The sequence below is a fragment of the Electrona antarctica genome (assembly GCF_951216825.1).
Source record: "Electrona antarctica genome assembly, chromosome: 7".
In the NCBI taxonomy this organism is placed as follows: Eukaryota; Metazoa; Chordata; class Actinopteri; order Myctophiformes; family Myctophidae; genus Electrona; species Electrona antarctica.
Genome location: NC_136812.1, coordinates 54,817,304 through 54,840,469, shown reverse-complemented (window position 1 = coordinate 54,840,469; position 23,166 = coordinate 54,817,304). Strand labels below are relative to the sequence as shown.

The 23,166-nt window shown below is 43.3% G+C and overlaps 1 protein-coding gene across 1 annotated transcript in view; it reads right to left on the bottom strand.

Annotated features, from left to right (window-relative positions):
- LOC306926361 (uncharacterized protein) overlaps window positions 1–22,735 on the bottom strand; it is a gene marked incomplete at its 3' end in the record, with an annotated part of 28,934 nt that extends 6,199 nt beyond the window's left edge. The window contains exons 1-3 of the mRNA XM_079505627.1: window positions 22,472–22,735; window positions 8,046–8,222; window positions 5,960–6,136 (exon numbers count right to left, since the gene is read on the bottom strand). Of these exons, the coding sequence (XP_079361753.1) occupies window positions 5,960–6,136; window positions 8,046–8,222; window positions 22,472–22,637 (520 nt within the window). The 5' untranslated portion in view covers window positions 22,638–22,735. The remainder of the gene's footprint in view (window positions 1–5,959; window positions 6,137–8,045; window positions 8,223–22,471) is intronic.
- Between the last annotated feature and the right edge of the window lie 431 nt (window positions 22,736–23,166).

The following is a 23,166-nucleotide window of genomic DNA, read 5'->3' as shown; positions in this document are numbered from 1 at the left end:
GCATATCCAAAAGAGATTAAATAATCATGCATGGCACGCGTCATACTAAAGTACATCCCAGTTGCCCTGCTGTTTAGCCTAAAGGTAAAGGCTTTACAACTGGTATGTACATGTAAACCATAGAGTGTACAGTTGTATCATGCTTACTGTATTAGTCCATCAATAGTAAAAGGTCAATCTGAAAGACATGTCTCACATGTTTCAAATCCATTCATACCAATTGTCAGATAACATATCAACTCACTTCATGTCCACAAATACTATTCAATAAGGGATATGTGTCACCATACTTACACACAACTATTCTCCACTAGATTTACATGTAGTTACAGGCTAAGTACAACAGACAGCATGTACTATACACACCATAACTACATGAATGCGTACTCCTGTCATGTTCGAGGTAACAATTGTTCAAGTAAAATGTGTGTAGACTGTACAATTAATACTCCTATTGTCTTCCTTGTAGTAGTAGTTTGGTATGCAGGATGTAAAATGAAGCAGTTCTTGTTACTGTATAGTTCACAGAACAAGATGTTCATAATTAATGTGAAGACCTTTCTGAAAAGAACACACATAAAGTACCTAACATGTAACATGTCAACACACCACAACAATTAATACCAGGTCCTAAGTTAAGTTCACCCTTTTTGCAAAAAGGTTAATGACGATTTAGAACACTTTCCTGGGAGTCTTTACGTGTGTAATATGTGGTTTTAGATATTTTAGGTTTTAGCAGAAAAGGAAAAAGTCTGCACTCCGCTGCCATTATATATCTGATTAAGTATTAAAAAGAAATCACACCTGTGTGAAGTGAGGGGCACTCGTCATCGTACATCATCATGCATCATCTCATACTGGCCAATCAGTAGAGCTTTGATATCTTCTGGCCAAGCGCAAAATGTTCGTCGACTACCTTTTTTTCACTGACTAAGCTAAGCTATGATGACTAAAACTAAGACTAAATGTATTGACAATTTCGTCAACAGATAAAAACTAGACTAAAATGTTAGGAAGGGACTAGTGGACAAGAGATCTAGTATAAGTCATTTTATACTTGGTTGCATGCTGAAAATTTGCCGTGCACTGCACACAAATGGGTAAAATTAAGGCCTAGCCTACAAACGTATTCCATTCATGGCGATGCGATGTGTCATGTAGCCTTGAGGTGTGTGCGTGCGTGCGTGCGTGGACATGACAGCAAGGCAAGCGAGGTGAGAGGGAAACAGACAGGGTAGGCCTACAGCTTTATTTAATTCATGCAGGTGTTCGTTCTTTATTTATTTAAGATACAACACACCAGTTGGGCTTGCGTGTGTGTGCGTGCGTCTCTGTGTGTGTGTGTGTATGAGAGAGGGGGGTGAGGCGGGCAGCAAGGCAAGCGGGGGAAACTTTTTTCCTGTAACCATTAGGCATGTAACGATTCACTCAACTCACGATACGATTCGTATCACGATATGAGGTTCACGATACGATTTTTCACTTTATTAAAAAATATATATATTTTAAAGAGAAATTACCGTTTTTTAAATTTTATATAATTTATCGATTTTTTTATTTCAGTGAATCGATTCATATCGTCGGGATTAATATCGATATATATCGATATACGATATATCGTTACATGCCTAGTAACCATGGTTTCCAGGTCGTATTGCAGTTCATGTCGCAAAAACGAGGGCGAGGCTTGATTTCATAGGGCGTGCCAGATAGATTTCAGCCGTCACATTTATTAACGTCGGAACGGAATGAAGGAACAGCTGTTTGCGATCACTTTATAAATGCCGTGGCGACGTGAGTGTACTACAAAACCTACACTCGAATTTGGGGCAGATTTTACACTCAATTGATAAATGTGGGCCATAGACTCTATATTTGGGCATAACAGTCGACTTGAGATACCATATTTGGACATGGACTACTCAACATGACCTCGGTCACCACGATGAAACAAGCAACTGTATAAGGCAGACACACATTCAGTCAGCACATAGTTCGAAATCCACCGTTGAAACATCAAACACCTAATCCTAGTGACCTAGATTAGACCAATCAGCAATCCAACCTTCTCCCAATCCTAGAATGTCTGCAGTTAAAATGACTCAGAATGCGGACGTTATTAAAAAACTGGACATGATTAAACGTGACTTTGCTACAAAGATCGAGGGGGTCCTACAGGCAATTCAAGAAGTTAAAACAGGGATAGAGTGTGTGAAGAGAGAGACACAGAGAGAAGGGGAGACGGTCACATCTAAGGGGAGAATATCGTCCACCACCAACAGACAACTCCCGTCACCATCGCAGACCATTGATGATGAACTACCGCTAATGGAAGGAGTGAAGTCCCAACATTTCCTCACGCACGTCTCCTGTTCTGAGTGTACGCATGCCTGGACGTCCCTCTTTAAACACATGGAGAGCAGCCACAACCACCTCTACTGCCGAATGATGAGAAACGAACAAATCCCCTCAGCAGCCGGTCAGAAGATTATCACCTCTGTAACGAGACCGACGCAAGGATATGCAGTCAAACCACAGTTGTACAGTCATCGACAGGTTACCAAGACTTCACCTGAACCAGGAGAAGTGAAGACACGCCAGCTGCCCTACACGGGGGATAAAACCCACATCTGTAAAGAGTGTGACAAGATATTCAGCAAGGTATGGATGCTGAAGAGACACCAGCACATCCACACTGGAGAAATGCCGTTCCAATGTAAACAGTGTGACAAAACGTTCAACGATGTAGGCAACTTGAAAAGACACCAGCGTATCCACACCGGAGAAAAGACCTTCCACTGTAAACAATGTGGCAAGAGTTTCAATCAGTCGGGTAATCTGAAGAAACACCAGAGAATCCACACAGGAGAAAAACCTTATCACTGTAGACAGTGTGACAAGCGTTTCAATGATTCAGTTACTCTCAAGACACACCTCCGACAGGTCCCATGCACTTGGTTAGTAGACAGAAGCTCCAACCACATGTTGAGGGGCGCTAGCCCAGTGACGTCATGATTGCATGATTGTGTATGGCTAAGTCTATGCAGACTTCTCATGTCCGTATAAACTTTCAGGCCAAGCCAATGGAAAATGACGTAAGTGGGTGACTAAATCATCATACATGATCAATAAGTAAAACTCACACTTGTGTGATGATGTGTGATGATCATACATCATCATAAATACATGACATTCCGTGCTCAGCCAATCATATGAGCACATTCTGTGCCCATACAGACACACATACACATAAAGCTGTGCATAGGAGCGGCTCACACCGCTCAAAAATCACACCCGTGTGAAGTGAGGGGCGCTAATATATTAAAGTCTAACTCATGTTGATTAGGTGATGTAATGGTGATGTAAAAAACGGTGCCAACATAAACATTAAACGCCATTAACAATAAAGAGACAATATGACAAATGACACATTGTGACGTAAATTTTCCCTTCATTGTCAATGCGTTTACAAAACAAACATTAAACCAGCGTATAGGGGGGGCTATTGCCCCTCAAAAAATATAAAAAAAATCACACTTGTGTGAAGTGAGGGGCGCTCTTATCATCGTACATCATCATACATCACATTCTCTGCTCAGCCAATCAGCTGAGGACATTCTGTTGCTCATACACACAAACACACAAAGCTGTTAGTTCTCAACGGGCCTGAAAATTAAGGCCCAGTCCTAATTGGGCCCCTACTGGGCTGGCCCGAGGCTCAGCCCAACCCTAGCAATTATCATAATTTTAGGCTCGAAAACAGTGGTTTCTCATTGGCTGGTGGAATGTACCAACATATATATATACCCAGCCGATCGCCGTTCTTGGTCCCTGATTGGCAGAGCGACGCAACCAATACATACTTGGTCCCTAATTGGCCGAGCGACGCCACCGTCATACGCAGCCGATTACAGTATATCTGCGCGCTCTGCTTGCGCATGTAAAAACAAAGATCACGTGTATAGGCATCACGAAGTGGCTCAAATATAATATAATAGGCGAAATGGCAACGATTCACATATTCAGTTGTTCATAGTTCTGCACAAAATAGGCTAAAGTAGAGCATCTCTAGCATCTCTCATTCTGCCCCTGGCGTTCTCGGCTGCTGCTGATAAGATGTTCCCCAATAACTTGGCCCTTGAGGGGGTTCCAGGTGGTCCTCAGCTAAATGGAGAGTTGGTACCCAAATGGACCCTTTCTTATAGATCTTTTACTCTTGAGTGTAAAATGAAACCAAGGGGTTAACAATGCTTTTGTTAAACATCTGCGTTACTTAAAGGACCACTTCACCACTTTTCAACTTCTCTTCCTATAATTGGTCCTAACTAATGTTCATGATAAAATACCACAATTTTTTCCTACTCAGTCTGTCTCATAGGAAGGCTGTGGGCAGTTCAGAAACCCGTCCACCAGTGACATCATCGATGGTGAATCCAAGCTAATAGAAACGGCAGGCTTTCTTTTCCTGAAAAGTTGCAATGCAAAAGTTGAAGCCCTCGTTCTCACGATAATAAAAATCTAAATATATTTGAAAACAAATCTTGTTTTAAAAAAAATCTGCCTAATGATGATGTCACTGGTGGACGTGTGTCCGAACTGCCCAAAGCCCTCCTATGAGACACAGACTGAGTAGGACAAAATGGTGGTGTTTTATCATGAACATTAGTGAGGACCAATTATATGAAGAGATGTTGAAAAGTGGTGAAGTGGTCCTTTAAGAAGTATGCAAAATTAGAGAATGTAGAAGAATTGGTATCTTAATCAACATGTGCCTGTTATCTCTCCTAATGGTACAGCATGGAATTGTGAACAAAATCTTATACGATGATACAATATTCTAAGTATTGGGTCTGAGAGGATACATGTCAGCAAATGGTGGTCCATGGCTCAAATGTCGAATAAATAATGGACCCGGATATGAAAAGGGTTGAAAACCATTGCTCTAAATAATCCAGAATCCGACAGCACACTTGGCCTTCAATGAGCCAATTGTCTATTTTGTCTCCCCCTATTGGCCCTCTGGATTAAACTGAGCCTTGGACCATATTGTCACATGAGCATGGCGTTGTGGTCCGCCGGTCGGCCCTCCCTTAAACCAATTTTAAATGTTTGTCTTGCATCTGCTAAATGCATAGATTAGTCCAGCAGTCCCAGAGATTAGCTTCCTCTGTGGATATGCTGGTGTTTCTTCAAGGTTCCATAACACACTGAAACACAAATGCCAACTTTGGGCAATCAAGCCAAAATACAAATCACCCAAAAACCTCTTAGGAATCAACTTTCTAGGTTTTTATAAGCTAAATATCGGCATCAGCCATTCAAAAAACACATAGGCCTATCGGCTGACTTTGACTAATTTTTATTGACCGAATTGATATCAATTTACCTTATTTAGTGTCTAGCGTCTTTGAAAAAAATGGATTTGGAAAAAGGATTTGTCACAAACTACACCTCAAGTTTATTTCCCCCCTGTATGAGTCTTCATGTGCATCTTCACCATCTCTGAACATTTTTTTTCTGTACAATTAAAGGGGTTTTCCTCCTGTATGAGTCCTCATGTGCTTTTTCAAATGACAAGTTGTTGCAAAGTTTTTGCAACAAATTGTACACCTCACTGTGTTTCGCCCTGTATGATGTCTTTCCCCTGTGTGAACACTCATGTGTTCTTTTAGAGTAGAATTGAGAGCAAAGACTTTGCTACAAACGGTACACCCGTACAAACGTTTCTCCCTTGTATGGGTCGCCATGTGAACCTGCAGACAAATATTATAACGGAAGCTTCTTTCACAAACCACACAAGTCAAGTGTTTTACTGCACGAGTCCACATGTGATTATTTCTAACAGACAAGGTTTGTCCTTCCACTTGACTCTTCTGTGATGTTGGTGTGTTTACAGCAGACTGATTGTCCGCGTGTTCAGTGGACATACTGGCCAGAGGCTCCGTCTCTCTGTTCTCACCATCATCTTCACTTTTCACTGCTAGTGACGTCAACCGTGGCCATTCAGAGTCATTTGGTTGTTGAAGTAGCTCCTCCTCTTTGAACTGCGCAGGTTGTGGTTCCTCCTGGACCAGACTGGGGCTCCTCTCCCGTTGTTCAGGGGAAACCTCCTCTTTACACACGGGAGGTGTGAGGCCTACAGGGAGGAGAGAGGAGGCAACGTCAGCAATTTACAATAGGACCTATATTTGCGTTGGGTCCCACAGCCATTTGGGGCACACGGCCACCCACGCAAAAACAATTATAAATACAGAGATGCAATGACAGTTGAGTTGACCAAAGTTTGGCAAACGCCCGGTGGTGGCTGCTGCCAACACACACACGTCTCGCCTAAAGACCCACCTTCATTACCGTGGCCTTTAACCCCACTTGCGTTCCTTTGGTCCGTGTTATGTTTTGCTTCACTGTCTGACGATGCTGCGTCTTGTACTCTTCAGCGATGTGTCTCAGTTGCTTCACCGTTTTGTACTGTGTTCTTGCTGTTGTTTTTCTGTATTTTAGCTATGGTGTAATTGGTTTTCATTGTCATGTACAGCAGTTTGTAAACCTTGAGTTTTGAAACGTGCTATATCAATAAAGTGGATTGGACAACCGCTATGGGTTTGCAGGGGGGGGGGGGGGCACCCGTTGACCAGCCTGCGTCGGGGGGCCTACTAAGCCCTTAATTTGAAGAGCCACCAGCTGGTTTGGTGAACCTGAAGTAACAATCATTTCCAGGGCCAGCCGCTAGATACTTTCGCCTTTCATAATTTGGGCATGCCTGTCAAAGGACTCCAAATATGGGTATAAAAGGGACACAAACATAATAACTAGGTGGGCTCGTAGCACGACACTCAGTGCAGCACTGAGCTTGTAGATCTATTTTTCCAATAGCTAAAGTATAACATAATGCTTAAAACACCACAATGGGTTCCCGTCCTGAATGGGTAAAACACATTTTAAATGTTTGTCTTGCATCTGCTAAATGCCTAGATTAGCCCAGCAGTCCCAGAGATTAGCTTCCTCTGTGGATATGCTGGTGTTTCTTCAAGGTTCCATAACACATTGAAACACTTGCCAAATTGTCATACCATACAAATCACCCAGAAACGTATTAGGAATCAACTTTCTAGGTTTTTATAAGCTAAATATCGGCATCAGCCATTGAAAAACCCATCGGCTGACTTTGGCTAGTTTTTATTGACATAATTTATATAATTAATATACATGTTCATATCTCATTAAAAAAAATACACCACAACCTTATTTCCAGTGTCTTTGAAAAAAGCATGTTACTGCTCAAATAACAGAATTTGCTCAAAAATAAGGTATAAAATATCACTATAACTATTTTCCGTTGTATAACATTCCCTTTGTATTTAGGGTTTCTTCCTGGAAGCTGAAACCTTGACAGTCAAACATGTCAATGGGAAAATGGATTTGGAAAAAGGATTTGCCACAAACTACACCTCAAGTTTGTTTCCCCCTGGTATGAGTCTTCATGTGCATGTTCAGATGATGACTTTCTCTGAAAGTTTTTTCACAAACTGTACAATTAAAGGGTTTTCCTTCTGTATGAGTCCTCATGTGCTTCTTCAAATTACAATTTTGATTGAAGCTTTTGCAACAAATTGTACACCTCACAGGGGTTTGCCCTGTATGATTAACAAGTCTTTCCGCTGTATGAACACTCATGTGTTCTTTTAGAGTAGAATTGAGAGCAAAGATTTTGCTACAAACGGTACACCCGTACAAACGTTTTCCCATTGTATGGGTCTCCATGTGTTTCTGCAAACAAATATGATAACGGAAGCTTCTTTCACAAACCACACAAGTAAAGGGTTTTTCCCCTGCACGAGTCCTCATGTGATTATTTCTAAAAGACAATATTTGTCTCTTCTGTGATTTCAATGTGTTTACAAGTGACTGATCGTCCGTGGGCTCCACCCATGCATCACTGTCTTCAGTGATGTCAGATTCGGAACAGTGTGAAGAGAGGTTGTGAACTCGTGTTTTCGTGTGTTCAGTGGACGTACTGGCCAGAGGCTCTGTCTCTCTGTTCTCACCATCATCTTCACTTTTCACTGCTAGTGACGTCAACCGTGGCCATTCAGAGTCATTTGGTTGTTGAAGTAGCTCCTCCTCTTTGAACTGCGCAGGTTGTGGTTCCTCCTGGACCAGACTGGGGCTCCTCTCCCGTTGTTCAGGGGAAACCTCCTCTTTACACACGGGAGGTGTGAGGCCTAGAGGGAGGAGAGAGGAGGCAACGTCAGCAATGTACAACAATTTTCAATAGGACCTACATAAATCGTCTAGGGGGGCACGCCCAACTCGTCTGTACAGGTTTTTGGAAACCGTATATCCATACTTAACACTTTAAATCTGACTTGCCAGAGCCTGCAGTGCAGGCACCCTGTTAGATGTTTTTTTTTCAGAATGGACAAAATTATTATATATGTTTTAATACAGAATGAGACCATATAGACATTGGTAATATCAGTTATCGGCCACAACAGCAATTAATTATATCGGATATTGGCCAAAATATCTCAAAGTAAGAACAAAAACGGGAAAATCGTTGGCAGTGGGTGAATTAACCCTAGAACACTAAATCCAAAATCTAAATCCATCCATTTGTTAACCCCCTATATGAGTCTTCATGTGCATCTTCTGAATGGTTTTCACATACTGTACAATTAAAGGGTTTTTCTCCCGTATGAGTCCTCATGTGCTTCTTCAAATTACAAATTTGATTGAAGCGCCGTTCACAAACTGTACAAGTAAACTGTTTTACCCCTGTATGAATTTTCGCATGTTTTTTTTAAAGAATACGATTACAAGAAAAGCTTTTGCAAAAAACTGTACACCTAACAGGGTTTCACCATGTATGATTAACGGGTCTTTCCCCTGTATGAACTCGCATGTGTTCTTTTAGAGTAGAATTGAGAGCCAAGATTTTGCTGCAAACGGTACACCTAAAGGCTTTTCCCCATATAGGAGTAAAGGGGTTTTCCCCTGAATGGGTCGCCATGTGTTTCATCACGGCAAAGATTCTACTAGGTATAATAACACCACCAACTTCTTTACAAATAGCACCCGCTGCTACATAAGGAATATCTAAAAGTGGCAGAAAATAAGAAGCGACAACACAATGGCCCCCCACAGCAAACGGTGACTTTGAAAAGCATGAAAAACTCCCAAGAGAGAACAAGAAGGCAAAAGCCATAACAGAGCACTAGGGTTGGGTGACGACACGAATATATCGGCAATCGTAATTTGGATGAGCCTATCGCCGAATATTTTTATGAGGCGATTTATTGCGGTGATCTTTTCTTTTGCAAAATAATATTAACCTACAGAGAAATTATGTTAGTGTGAGCAAAATGCGAATCAATTTGGGCCAGCAAAATCGTAATCGTAACAGCGGCCGGGTGGAAAGTGGAAACCCCCTCCTCTCGTTATAATGGTATGCTCCCAGAGTCCCAGCAGCATCGGGGAACGGGAGAAGTTCAACACATGCAGCGGTGCCACAAACTCTCACTCTGGGCTGGCTTACTTTATTACTTTATTGACACAAATGTATAAAACATTGGGTCCAAACAATAATAAAAAACCCATGAATCAAAAACTTTAAAAGGTACAATACATTAAAATATACAATACAGAATCCCTTTACAACAGGAGCTTTCTATTGCTCCACAAGTGACAGGCAGGCATGTAGCATACGCAAAGTCTCTCTGTTAGTGCCCACAAAGAGTGAGCTCAAATCAATACCCTCATGTCCATATTTCACTCTGATATCTTGTGTGAGGGGACACACCAGTATGTGCTGTTCGTTTTGTATACCAGTCTCACATTGGCAAAACCGCTGTTCAGGTGGTATGTGGCTCCATCTTCCCATTTCCACACGCAGTCTATGAGCGGACAACCGAAACCGTGTAAAGGTTATCCTCAAATAGTCCTCAATGTAAGGTGTACTGCTGGTGCTGGTATAGAGTGGGTGAATAAATAGATCTGGGTTGATGGCTTCGTATGTCTTATATCTTGTTCCCTCTTTGGATTGTAATTTATGAATCATGTCCCTTCGGTCACTCTCAATATGATCTTGTTTTTCCATTATCTCAGATAAATGAGAATACATGACTTGGTTCTCCTTCTTCAGCAATTGAAGAACATACCACAAGGGGTAATCAAGCATGCCATAAGGATCACAAAACAAAGGAACTCAAACTTAAAGTGAATGGAATATTAACCTTAGATCATGATGTGATTGCAAATCATTGTAATAGTTTCTTTATAAATTCTGTTGAGGAGCTGGCTCAAAGCTTCTCTACTAGAACTTGGACTTGTGATCCTATTAAGGATGACAGGCCCATTTTCAGGTTGGATGAGATTACCGAATCTGAAGTGGTAAAGCTCATTAAGAGACTCAAAAGCAAAGGATGTTTGTAATATGGACACAACCTTTCTAAAAACACATAAAAACGCCCTAATCTGTCCTATAGCTCACTTGATAAATCTATCAATCAAACGATGCATTTTTCCAAGTACATGGAAAACGGCTATTGTAACACCCATTTTTAAGGCTGGGGACCAAACAAATGTGGCAAATTATAGACACATTGTGTCCAAAGTGGCTGAGAAATGGGTGGCCCAACAACTGACTGCCCACCTGAACTCGGACCACAATCCTTTGCACCCACTTCGGTTTTCACTCCAACCATTCAACAGAAACAGCTAACTGTTACTTTCTGGAAGGTGTAAAGTCAAAGTTAGACGCGGGTGGCATAGTGGGTGCAGTATTTCTGGATCTCAAAAAGGCATTTGACACTGTACACCATCAGGTACTTCTGTCAAAGCTCTCCTCATTTAATTTTTCTACAGAAGCAGTCAAATGGATGCATTCATATTTAACTAACAGGAACCAAAGTGTTCGTGTTGGTAGTGCTCAGTCAGCATATCTTAACTGTGGCATTGGAGTTCCTCAGGGATCAATACTGGGCCCTATTTTGTTTGGTTTATATATAAATGATCTGCCTTCCCTCTGTCCAACTGTCTCCATACAAATGTATGCTGATGACAGTTCTTTATATACATGCTAAAACAAACAACTAGCAGCAGACAAATTAACTGCAGCCATGGTCCATGTATCTGACTGGCTGAGGAACTCATGTTTGCATCTGAACTAGGGCTGACCCAAAAAAATCGATTAATCGACGATCGATCGATATGCACGGGAATCGATCTTGAAATAAAAAAATGTAATAGTCATTCAATATTTTTTTTTTTTTAAGGCGGCCGCTTTTGGTCCGCGAGCCGGCCCCATTTGGTCCGCGAGCCATGCTGCATGCTGGCGCCTCGCAGACCTCGCAACGCCGTCTCCCCTCTCCCCCCTCACTCGTGCAGGTAACAACAAGGAAGTCAACAAGAACAGCTGCAGCCATGCCGCCCCAAAAGAAATCAAAAGTGTGGTTGCATTTTAGAATATGCCAAGATAACAAAGAACAAGTGGTGTGTCAAATATGTGACAAGAAATTGGCGTATCACAAGTCCACGACGAGTTTGAAGAATCACTTGGAACATGTAAGTATCATAATAAACAAAACGTGCTTCGGAGGCGAAACATAATAGCCCAGGGCTAAGGTTAGACACGTGGCTAATTGTTATCATTATGTTTTTAGGTGCATGAGATAAATCTGGACGGTGCATCTGCCGGTTCCAGCACGACACAAACAACATTGGAGTCAACAGTGAGGACACTTACGGAACGCAGGAAGGGTGCCATAACCGCTGGACTTGTCTCGAATTATTGCCATGGACATGAGACCAATAAACTTGATAGAAGGAAAAGGGTTTAAACGTTTCATGAAAATAGTGGAGCCAGGCTATACTGTACCCAAGAGAGAGTATGTCTCAAGTGAACTTACTGTAAAACACAAAGTCATAAAGAATATAGTTCGTAGTGAAATTGATCAGTGCTCTGCAGTTAGTTTCACAACGGATATATGGTCCAGTATAAAAATGGAAGGATACATGACGGTGACAGCTCACATGATAAGCAGCGACTGGGAAATGAAAAACTACGTGCTAGAGACCAAGATAATGGAGGAGGCTCACACAGGTGTAAACATTGCAACAAGACTTGGAGAAGTAGCCGACGCATACGCTATACCTGCAGAGAAGAGGGTCGCTGTCGTGAGCGATAATGCATCTAATATGGTTGTGTGCCTCGATACACTGAAAGGAGAAGAGTTGGGAGAATGTCAAGGGGGTCCGTTGCGCGGGGCACACACTGCAGCTTTGCATTAATGCAGCACTAAAACACCACGACCCAGTAACCCGTACCGTGGGATTTGGAAAGCGACTGGTGTCCGCCTTTTAAAAGTTGTACCAAAACTGCGGCCTTAACAGAGAAACAGCGGAGTCAGAATATCGTAGAACATTGCCTCATTCAAGATGTCGCAACACGCTGGAACTCCACATATTCTATGCTAGAGCGTCTCTGTGAACAAAGGTGGCCAATCTCCGCTGTCCTGTCTGATCCAAGCATCACCAAAAGAGCTGACCGGAGTCTCGACCTGACAACGGAGCAGTGGGCCATGGCAGAGGATACCGGTGCCGTGCTGGGGCCTTTTGTCACTCTGACTGAAATGCTGTCTAAAGAGGAAAATGTGTCCATATCAGCAGTACTGCCAATGCTGTCAAAGATTAAAAACAATTATCTCACAGTGGGAGCTGGCGACAGTCCCGCCACAAAAGCTCTGAAACGTAAACTGACAGAGGAAATTAATAGGAGGTGGGAATTCTCAGACCCGACTGATGCTGCTGTTCTGGGCGCAGCCCTCGATCCCCGCTCCAAGAGGTTAAAGTGGCTAACTGACGAGGAAAAGCAAGCCGTGCGCACGGAGCTAACTACGTTGGCTGAGAGCCTGAGAGTGAGACCAGCGATCAGGGTCCGGGAGGAGGCCGTGAGTGACGCCGACAGCCAGGCCAGTGGCAGTGACACGGATTCACAGGCTAAGAGGGCTAAAATAACGGACCGAGAGAGAACACGTAAACTCCTCTCAATGGACGACGATGATGATGATGGATCCGAGGGAGATCAGGACGAGGGGCCGACTGCAGAGAGAGAACTGAATGACTTTGTTACAGACAAATCCAAAGCGAGTTCCGGACCACTGTCGTGGTGGAAAGACAACGCGCCACGTTATCCCAAATTGGCAACTGTAGCTAAGAGGATTCTCTCTATCCCTGCCACTTCAACCCCGTCAGAGCGCATCTTCTCCAAAGCGGGATTTATTGTCAACAAAAATAGAAGTTGCCTGTTGCCAAAGAATGTAGACACATTGTTTTTTTTGGCACACAACGAAGTTCGGGTCCAAACCAACAGCAGTGAGTAGAGTCGTCATTGTGTCAATCAAGGCCTGGCAAGCTCAGTAGCCTATTAAGCCTAATTATTGTTTTCTTTAGTTTTTAATTATACTTTTATTTTTATTTAGCCTCAAATGAAGGCACAGCACAGAGCACACAGGCATGCACTTTGTTTTATTTATGTTAAAAAAAAGAAGTAATGCTGCACTTTGTTTTCGTTTACTTAATAATTATGATAAGAGAAGTAATGCCTTAATATTTTCTGTATAGTTTTAACTATAATATTGCACTGATACTATTGTTTAATTCCTTAATTCCTCCTTTGCTCCGCGAGCCATGCCTCGCAGAAAGCGCCGCGTCATTGTTGCTGTGAGTGCCGTCATAAGGCCTAGATTAAATGACGCTTTATTTCAGTTTAATGTTACGGCAAGAGGAGGAGAAAAAATCCGTTCGTTTACACTTGACAGACAGCGACGTGTGCTGTTTTGAATGGTAGCCAAACTGTTACGTTTATTACGTTTTTTGTTCCATAGAGAGCTCAGCCTAGAGGGTTTGATTGATTTAAGAGTTCATTCATGTTACGGTCGGGTGGTGCTTTTTTGGTGTTTTCAAAATGCCTTTCGTTTACAATTTCTGGGTTATATATTTGAGAGGTAATGCCTGTGTTTGATTGATTGATTGAAATATTTATTAACAGTTTGCAGAATTACAGTACATTTCAAGCACAAACTCAATACAAAGACTGTTAACTGTGAGTGGACGACCCAATAAGCATTACACTTGTTTACAAGAGGGTCCACCATGTTCAATTCATCAAAATGTCAGGCAGTTTTATGTAATGTTGACCTGTTTTTCGTAAGCCTAATTATTTGTGCGTCACTGGCACTGCGTTCATGAAGGCAGCTACAACTGGGCGTAAAGCAACTTGTTGTTAAATAAAATAATTGAGACCAATTCAAGCATGCGTTTCTCTCTGCTATTGCTATATCGTTGTTTTATTTATTTTAAGCCTAATTCATTGCGTCGCGCCTCGCATCAGAATTTAAATATCTTGGAATTACACTAGACTCAAACTTGACATTCAAAAAGCATGTTAAAAATGTAGCCAACAAAATCAAATTCAATTTATCCAATTTCAGACACATAAGACCATATCTAACAACAGATGCAGCTAAACTCATGCATTGAGGTGAAAACTGACATGTTGATTAATGAGCTTTGTACCTGTCAAATAAATAAATAAATAAATGTCCTTACTGAGTCTGACTGCACACTGGGTGGACGCTGACTTTACCCTGAAGAGAGCGGTGTTGCATGCAGGGCTCCAGACTAGCTTTTTCACAGGTAGCACTGGTGCCACCTACCTTTTCATTTGGTAGCGCCACCACAAATTAGGTAGCACCATTTTTTTCTTTGTATAGCGTGGTATTTATACATGACCATGCCCCCACATCGGGCGCCATTTATTTATGTAGTGGTTTCCACCATTAAAAGGTTTTAATCATAAAACCCCTACAAAGGTCACTGTGTAAAAAAAACAGCAACCTACCTGGTTATACTAAAAGTGTAAATGGTTTCAACCCAACACAAAGTCACAGTCAATAAAGGCAATACTTATATTCCACACACAGAAAGTCAGGTTTTGTGTTGAAAATTAAATGCAGTCCAAACCTTTGGGATTAATAAAGTGACAATTTTTACAATATCTCCGAATTCTTAATCATTTTCCTTGTCTTCATGGGCCAACTTGTGAAAGCTGCATGCTTTTATTGATGTTCTCAGAGCCTGCATATCGCCGCGTGCTGATCTACAAGCTCACAATGCATCGCGGACGTGACACGTTGTGAGCTTGTAGATCAGCTATTTTCAGCACGGAACACTTATAATAGGGAATAAATCAGGCATCAGTGCGCTTCACTCACTGGGAGGGAGATGTCTTTTGTTGGCCGATCATCATGTATGGACACAGGTTACCTCCTCTATTCAAAAATAACAAGCTTTGGAAGCTATTTTTCGTGGCACATTATGTTTAATCAAACAAGTTTACCTCCTCACTCAGTGTTTGGGTCGGGATTCGGCTGTCTGCGTAGATGACTGATTATCATGCAGTTAGATATGCGCTCCAGTGAAATTGTCCAGCTGAGAAAGATTAGTTAATTTGTGTCGGATAAGCTGCGTTCAGACCTGAATATATATTCGCCTCGGTTCGTCCAGTTTGTACCGCGGCAGGTCGCGCTGTGCCCGTTTGTGCAATTCTCGTCTTTGCATTGACTTTGTATGTAATCGCGCCACTCTGACCATCCAAGTCTGAAGGGCTTATTGGTGGGTTTTCGTGAACGATCGTTCTTTGAACACGTTCAGGGACAACACTGGGCGCCAGGCGAACGTCCAATGTTTTTTATCAATGGAACGGCCAAGCACTGCGGGATGTTTTTTCCCCTCCACTCATCCTTCCAGCAAGTCGCACCCGTGTGACCTCATTACATTTTAACTCATATATGCGACCTATTAAGTCGCACGCTGGAGCCCTGGTTGCATGCACAGGAGTTCAGAGGTTCACACACTGCTGATACTATCAAGGACGCAATAAAGAAGATGCTGAAGATTCTTGAACATTGTCAAGAAAAAGTTTCATGTAATTTTAAGAGATAATGCCTCTAATATGCCTCTATGGATCAGCTACAAGTGGCAAGCCTGGGATGCTTCGCTCTCACCCTATAGCTCATAGTGCACGAGGGGCTTTTGTCACAGTGAGCTCCCCCCTGGCTTATTCATTCCTTGAAGGCCTACAGGACGAGTTGCAAATAAAAGCCAAACGTCTGCAACAGGATGTCAACATAGTACCTGCATGATTGACAGCCTCCTTCACCAGAAGAGAGCCCTGCATGCCTACTAATGGTAAATGGTGCATTTATATAACGCCTTTATCCAAGGCGCTTTACAGTGCATTACATTCACCCATTCATACCGATTGCAGCGGAAGCCATGCAAGGTAGCAACCAGCACATCAGGAGCAATTTGGGGTTCAGTGTCTTGCCCAAGGACACTTCGACATGTAGACAGGAGGAGCCGGGATTCGAACCGCCAACCCATAAATCATTGGACGACCTGCTCTACCTCCTGAGCCACAGTCGCCTACTCATCTGAACACACCCTGCCAGGCACTCTATCAGCAAACGAGTGGGGGGCTGCCTTCCAAGAGCTAACGACTAAAGTCAGTGCTGCATCCGCCACCGCAGTTGATGTCATTCCATCTGTCCAAGTCCTGATATGCTCTCACTAAGGAGGACGAAATTAATGACCACGGAATCAAAACTATGAAAGCCAAGCCACCAATCTGGAATCAGTACGCAGACGTCTCACAACAACCAAAACGGATGTGGAATCAGAGCCCCAGTACGTTGTGGCAACATTACTCGATCCACTTTACAAACAGGGGTAAGGGAAAGGGAATGAAAAAATACATACTTTTATAATATTATATACATAAATAGCACAGTGACATGAAGTGGGTTACAGAATCACCGTTTAATTTACATTAGGGGTGCACCAATGTGGAAAATCTTGGCCGATACCGATGTTTGTAACTATACCGTATTTTCCCAAATAGCTGTTAATATGCAAAAACGATTTGGACCCTGGGCGTTTATAAGAAACTAGGCTGCTATTTGCAGTAGGCGGTTATTTATGTTTTGCACCGGTCTGCACCGGTGCAAAATTAAATGGTATGATAAACATACATAGCAATGCCACTTCCGCTTTCACCATGGCAAGACGTGTTTTCTCTCGCTCGTGCGCGTCTCCAGACTCAAAGTCGCGGTTTTTTCCACATTTTCTCTTTCTCCTCCTATGGTGTACGGATTCCTATCTTAATATACCAAGGGGATTACATCGAGGTGAAATGGAGAAAAACGAAACTGTAAAAGGGGATTTTCAACCTGATTCTCACAGCGACTTTTACCTGGTCAGTGACGTAAACAACGAGAACAATGGTAAGCGTCCTGGACACGGCATAGGAGCTATTCAGTCCTTAGTAGCCCGAAGAAACAAGCTCCAGCTTAGCAAAGTGAAGAGATCTTTCTGGCTCATTACTTTGTTACTGTCTGGCGACATCGAAAGTAACCCTGGTCCCGTGAACACACGACAAATGACAAGACTGCTCCGGAGTGGACAGGTAACGGTGGAGAACAATGGAATCGCCGTCGACACAGCAACACCAATGTCGACCAGCCAGGCGACGACCAACAACAACAACACCGCTGACATCCTTCCTCACCAGCCAACCTGCACACCCATGCTGAATATACACACTGACGTCCCGGTTGTGGATATTATATTCGCAAGAGCCGAGCGCGTCCCAGGCAACAGCAGGATGCGGAGGAGTGATCTAACGTCGGCGGCAGTCGAGGCACAAGACACGGTCAACACCACCATCTACAGGCGTGAAGAGTCTCCACATCCAACCACGGGGGACAACGCGGCTGGAGACGGGCCTAATCGGCCACACCGTGATACTTTACCTGCTATTTTTCCAGTCGACACCATGGCTCAATCAACCACACCAGAGCCCACAACAAACCTGGACGAGGGACCCCACCCCCCACTCCCGCCACCCCACGACGACCCCCACGCACCCCCCACCCTCCCCCCACGGCAACCCGCGGCTACTACAGACATCAACAATGGCCCTCCGCTCTCCTACTTCACCACGGAGGAAATAAGCACCATAGTCAGAGCCAACGGACTACATATCTTTCACCTGAACGTCAACAGCCTTGGACCCAAAATGGCTGAAATCAGGCATATGTTTCAATGCGGTAAGGCGAACATCATTAGCTTCTCTGAAACTAAACTTGATGAGTCAACCAAAGACCCAGAAGTTGAAATAGAGAACTATTCTTTGATCAGAAACGACAGAAACAGGCATGGTGGTGGTGTGTGTATGTATATTCACAAAGACACTGAATATGTTACTCGTACTGACTTACAGCATGATGAAATTGAAACTGTGTGGGTTGAATTAATTTTCAAAAAAGGCTAAATCGTTATTAGTGGGCACCGTCTACAGACCGCCTGACCAACATGGGTTCTACTTGAGGGGTGCTTAGCTGGGGAGGAATGTGTAGAGAAAATCCTGATTGGCGACTACAATACAGACATGCAACGTAAGGAAGCACCTGTGTTTAAGTCATTCAGTAAGTTCTGTGATCTACATAGTGTCAGTCAGCTAATTACCCAACCCACTAGAGTGTGTGATTCTACTCAAACTGTCATTGATCTCATTCTGTCCTCGGACAAATCCAGAATCTCCAAGAAAGGGGTTATTGTATGTGGGCTTAGTGATCATTTTATGATATTCTGTACCCGCAAAATACAAAAACTTAAGACCGGCTGCCACAAAACAGTCATATCAAGGGACCTCAAAACCTACTCTAGTGAGGTCTTTAACCAAGTATTGGAGAGTCTGGATTGTATTGGTCCGATGAGCTTAAAAGCACACTTGTCGAAGCTTGGCTTGGCTTCAAAACCAAATATACATCAGTTCTGAACAACATGGCTCCTTTGAGAACCACCAGGGGCAAAACCCGCTCGGAACCATGGATGAATTCGGACATACTGGCTGCAATGAAAGCCAGAGACAAAAAATGCTCTGAATTTCTAAAATGCAAGTCAAAGCTAGCCAAGCGCTTCGACAGTGTTCGCCAAGCTCGTTTGAACAACCTAAATACCCAACGAATCAAGCTAAGAAACAGTGTAACTGTCATGACCAAATCAGCTAAAAGTCATCAATGATAAAGCACAGGAAAACAAAAACAATCCTCGTAAGCTCTGGAAGCTACTAAACAATCAACTAGGCTGCGCTCAGAAACTAAAAACCAGGTTTTCAAACATAAACATCAAATCGGACAACACTCTCATCACTGACAACCTTGATGTGGCCAACTGCTTGAATATCTTCTTTACAAACATAGCAACAACTCTGGTTAACAAACTGCCCTCCCACTCTGGGCTCTTTGGTGTAGAGCACATTACAACCTTCTACAGAAACCTAGGTGTTTGTAAAGACGATTTTAAAATAGTTATGGTAACAACTGATGAGGTAATTAAGAAACTGAGTGCCCTCCAACCCCACAAGGCCACAGGCCATGACAATATTCCCTCCAAATTTCTCAGAGACTCAGCCATCTCTATAGCTCCAATCATCACCCACATAGTAAACCTCTCCATCAAACAGGGACAGGTCCCCCAAGATTTCAAACTGGCCAAAGTAACCCCCTTGCACAAGAAAGGGAGTAAATTAGACCCCGGCAACTACCGCCCTATTTCTATTCTTAGCTCCATCTCGAAAGTGATGGAAAAAATAGTCTATGAACAGGTTGAAAAGTATCTTGCCACTAATAAATTAAGGTACGAGTTCCAATCTGGCTTCAGAACGTCCCACTCCACTGACACATGCCTTCTCTATTTGAGCGACCACATCAAACATGAGGTGGATGCTGGCAAATACTGCGGCATGGTCATGCTGGACCTCCAAAAGGCTTTTGACACCGTGAACCACTCCATACTGGTTAACAAGCTAAAGGCAATTGGTTTCGATAGCACATCAGTGAGCTGGATGCAATCCTACCTGGAGGGGAGAGAACAGATGGTGGAGGTGAATGGAACACTGTCCCCCCCCCCTCCCAGTGAGCTGTGGCGTTCCACAAGGGAGCATACTAGGACCATTACTGTTCCTAATATATGTTAACGACATGACTTCAGCTTGTGACTGCAACTTGTTCCTGTTCGCAGATGACTCGGCATTGCTAGTCTCGGACAGGAACAAACTGCAGGTTGAAAAGGCCCTCAGCTCTGAACTCGGTAGAATCTGCACCTGGCTCGCTGATAACAAACTATCTTTACACCTGGGAAAAACTGAATCCATTCTCTTTGGCTCTAATAGTAATCTCAGCAAGGCAAATGGCTTCTTGGTTAGAGTGGGTGACAATGTTATCACACGTAAAGATGAAATTACCTACCTAGGTTCCATCCTGGAGGCTAATCTTTCCGGTGATAAAATGGCCACCAACGTAATCAAAAAGATCAACCATAGAACAAGATTCCTTTACAGGATCTCCTCACTGGTCAACAAAAACACCTTGAAGACCTTAACAGGAGCCCTTGTACAGGGTTTCTTTGACTATGCATGCACCTCCTGGTACCACAGCACCTCAAAGGCCCTTAAAACCAGGCTCCAGACTTCCCAAAACAAACTGGTCAGGCTCCTACTTGACCTCGCCCCCCGAACCCACCTCACCCCTGCCCACTTCGACAGGCTGGAATGGCTTAGGGTCGACGACAGAGTACAGCATCTTGCAATGGGTCTGGTCCACAAGATTCGATACACCACCAAGATACCCATGTACCTGTCTAGATACTTCCTTAATGTTAACGAAGTCCACACCCACAACACCAGAGGGAGTGCAACGAACCATGTACAACCCAGATTCAGCACAAACAAGGGACTAAATTATTTTCGCTCCTATGCCACCAAAATGTGGAACGCCCTACCAACTGTCATTAAGACATGCGAATCCCTTGACTCCTTCAAAACCGCTCTCAAAGGGCACCTACGGACGACTGCAATTCGAAACTGGCCCCTGTAAAATCGGAATCCCTCAAACACGAACGCAAGGACAACAAAGAGACGGTCGCGGCCACACAGCCAACTCAAGGTATGGCCACTGAGCCGACTTGGGGACCCAACGCAAGGACAACACAAGAGACGGCCACACAGCCAACTCAAGGTACGGCCACGGAGCCGACTTGGGGACCCAACGCAGCTCCTCCAAGGAAAACAAACAAATTAACGGAGCTGAACGTGAATCCCCCCCACCGCCCACCTCTTTTTTTTCCCTCACTGTATATGTTTCTTTTCCCTTTTTACCTCCTTTATGATGAATTCCTGTTCTGTCTATAGAAGTGTCTATTTGTACGTCTCTAAATGTTTTGATGATTTGAACATGGTGGACCCTATTGGAAACAAGTGTAATGCTTAATTGGGTCGTCCACTCACAGTTAACAGCCTTTGTATTGAGTTTGTGCTTGAAATGTACTGTAATTCTGCAAACTGTTAATAAATTCTTCAATCAATCAATCAAAAAGCAGGCAAAGTATTTTGTCTTTATAGAGTTTATAGGCAGCTCCTGCTGCTTAAGCTTAATTGAATTGACCCAGATTCGTGCAAACAGACTGACATGATGTAATACTTTTTGATTGGTAGCACAGCTGTGTAAATTTATATTATAAACATTTTAAAGGGCTGTCATATACTATATGAATATATTCTTTCAAATGAGGTTTGGCCTATTAGAGAGAGAGAGAGAGAGATATATAGGGTGTACCAAAATCTCCTGGAGGGGGCGTCAACATATGTGTCACGTGGTAGCTTCCGCCATACTTGCTGGCTTGTCTGGTTTGTTTACATTGAGCGACCATCCGTATGCTTGTATACGTTCTTTTTCTAAACTGACCTCACAATGGTGCAGACTTGCTCAGTAAATAAGTGCCACAGCAGGTCGCGTCGAGGAAATGAGCCAGAAAACGGAATTAGATGTTCAGCTTTCCAGCATGGAGACAGCATCAAGGAACCCAGATTGACGAGTTTACAAAAAGACGTAGAATGACTTGGATCGGCGCACGGGCGCAGAGACATAACGTTCAACAAAGTATCTAAGCACAGCCGTGTTTGTTCACAACATTTTCCTTGTCCTTGTAATGTATTTGGGCCCGACGTTCTTTCTATCCATCCTGGTGTTTGTTCACTATGTTATCGCCAAGAACGAGCTCAATATTTATAAAAACATACCACCGTCATTCTATTCTGAGTGATGCGGGCTAGAATTTAATGCCCACCAGGGGGCCGTCCCTAGCCTTTTAGACGCCGCCCCCCTCTTGGTGACGTACACGTTGGCACACGCTATAGGGGGGGAGGGAGGGAAACTAGATACAACAATACATAGAACGGTGGCACTTGACCGACCGTGTGTATTATTACATTATTATGTCTACCGTAGCTACATAAAGCAAGCCCCTTTCCCTCAGCTAGACAAACACGTGCCTTTGTATTGGTTGTACCAACCTGCGGTGTGTGGTTGCATAATTGGTTGTTCAGTCTGTTGCTGTTTGGACCTAAAGTGCAGCTCCTCGTATTCTGTCAGAATCCTCTCCACCATCACAAAGATCTCTTCGGCGGCGACGCACAGCCGCTGGCTGATCAGACACCTCATTGTTTGTAGCGAAGTCATATTAAAAGTCGAATTAGACTCAAAACAACAAGAGAACAACGATTAACGGTAGCTCCGAGTGAGCTGCGTGCGACTGGAAAACGTAAACAATGCAGCTACGAATTGACTTCCGGGTCAAACACGTCAGGTCCAAGTTGTAAAGGTGACGCCTGCCGCCCCCTACTGGAGAAGACGTGTACAGCTCCATGGATCCACCATTCCACCATCATCAATGGAGCTCGCAGATTTTGGTTTATAATTTAATTAATTATTGAGTAATATTATAATATTGTGTGTTGTGTATGTGTAAAACTGGGAGGCGACAATGAAGATAGCTCCTATGACTTGTAATGTAATTACTCTTGATAAAAAGCAACAAGTAGGGAAATATGATCCCTTACTAGAGTGATAGGCCTATAACTTATTTGTTGTGTTGTTCTGTGTGAGCCTGTCGTGCTCGTATGGCTATATCTTGCGCCACCCCTTATCCCTAAACTTATGTGCAATTTTGTACTATTTTAAAATAGTTCAAATAGCTGATCTACAAGCT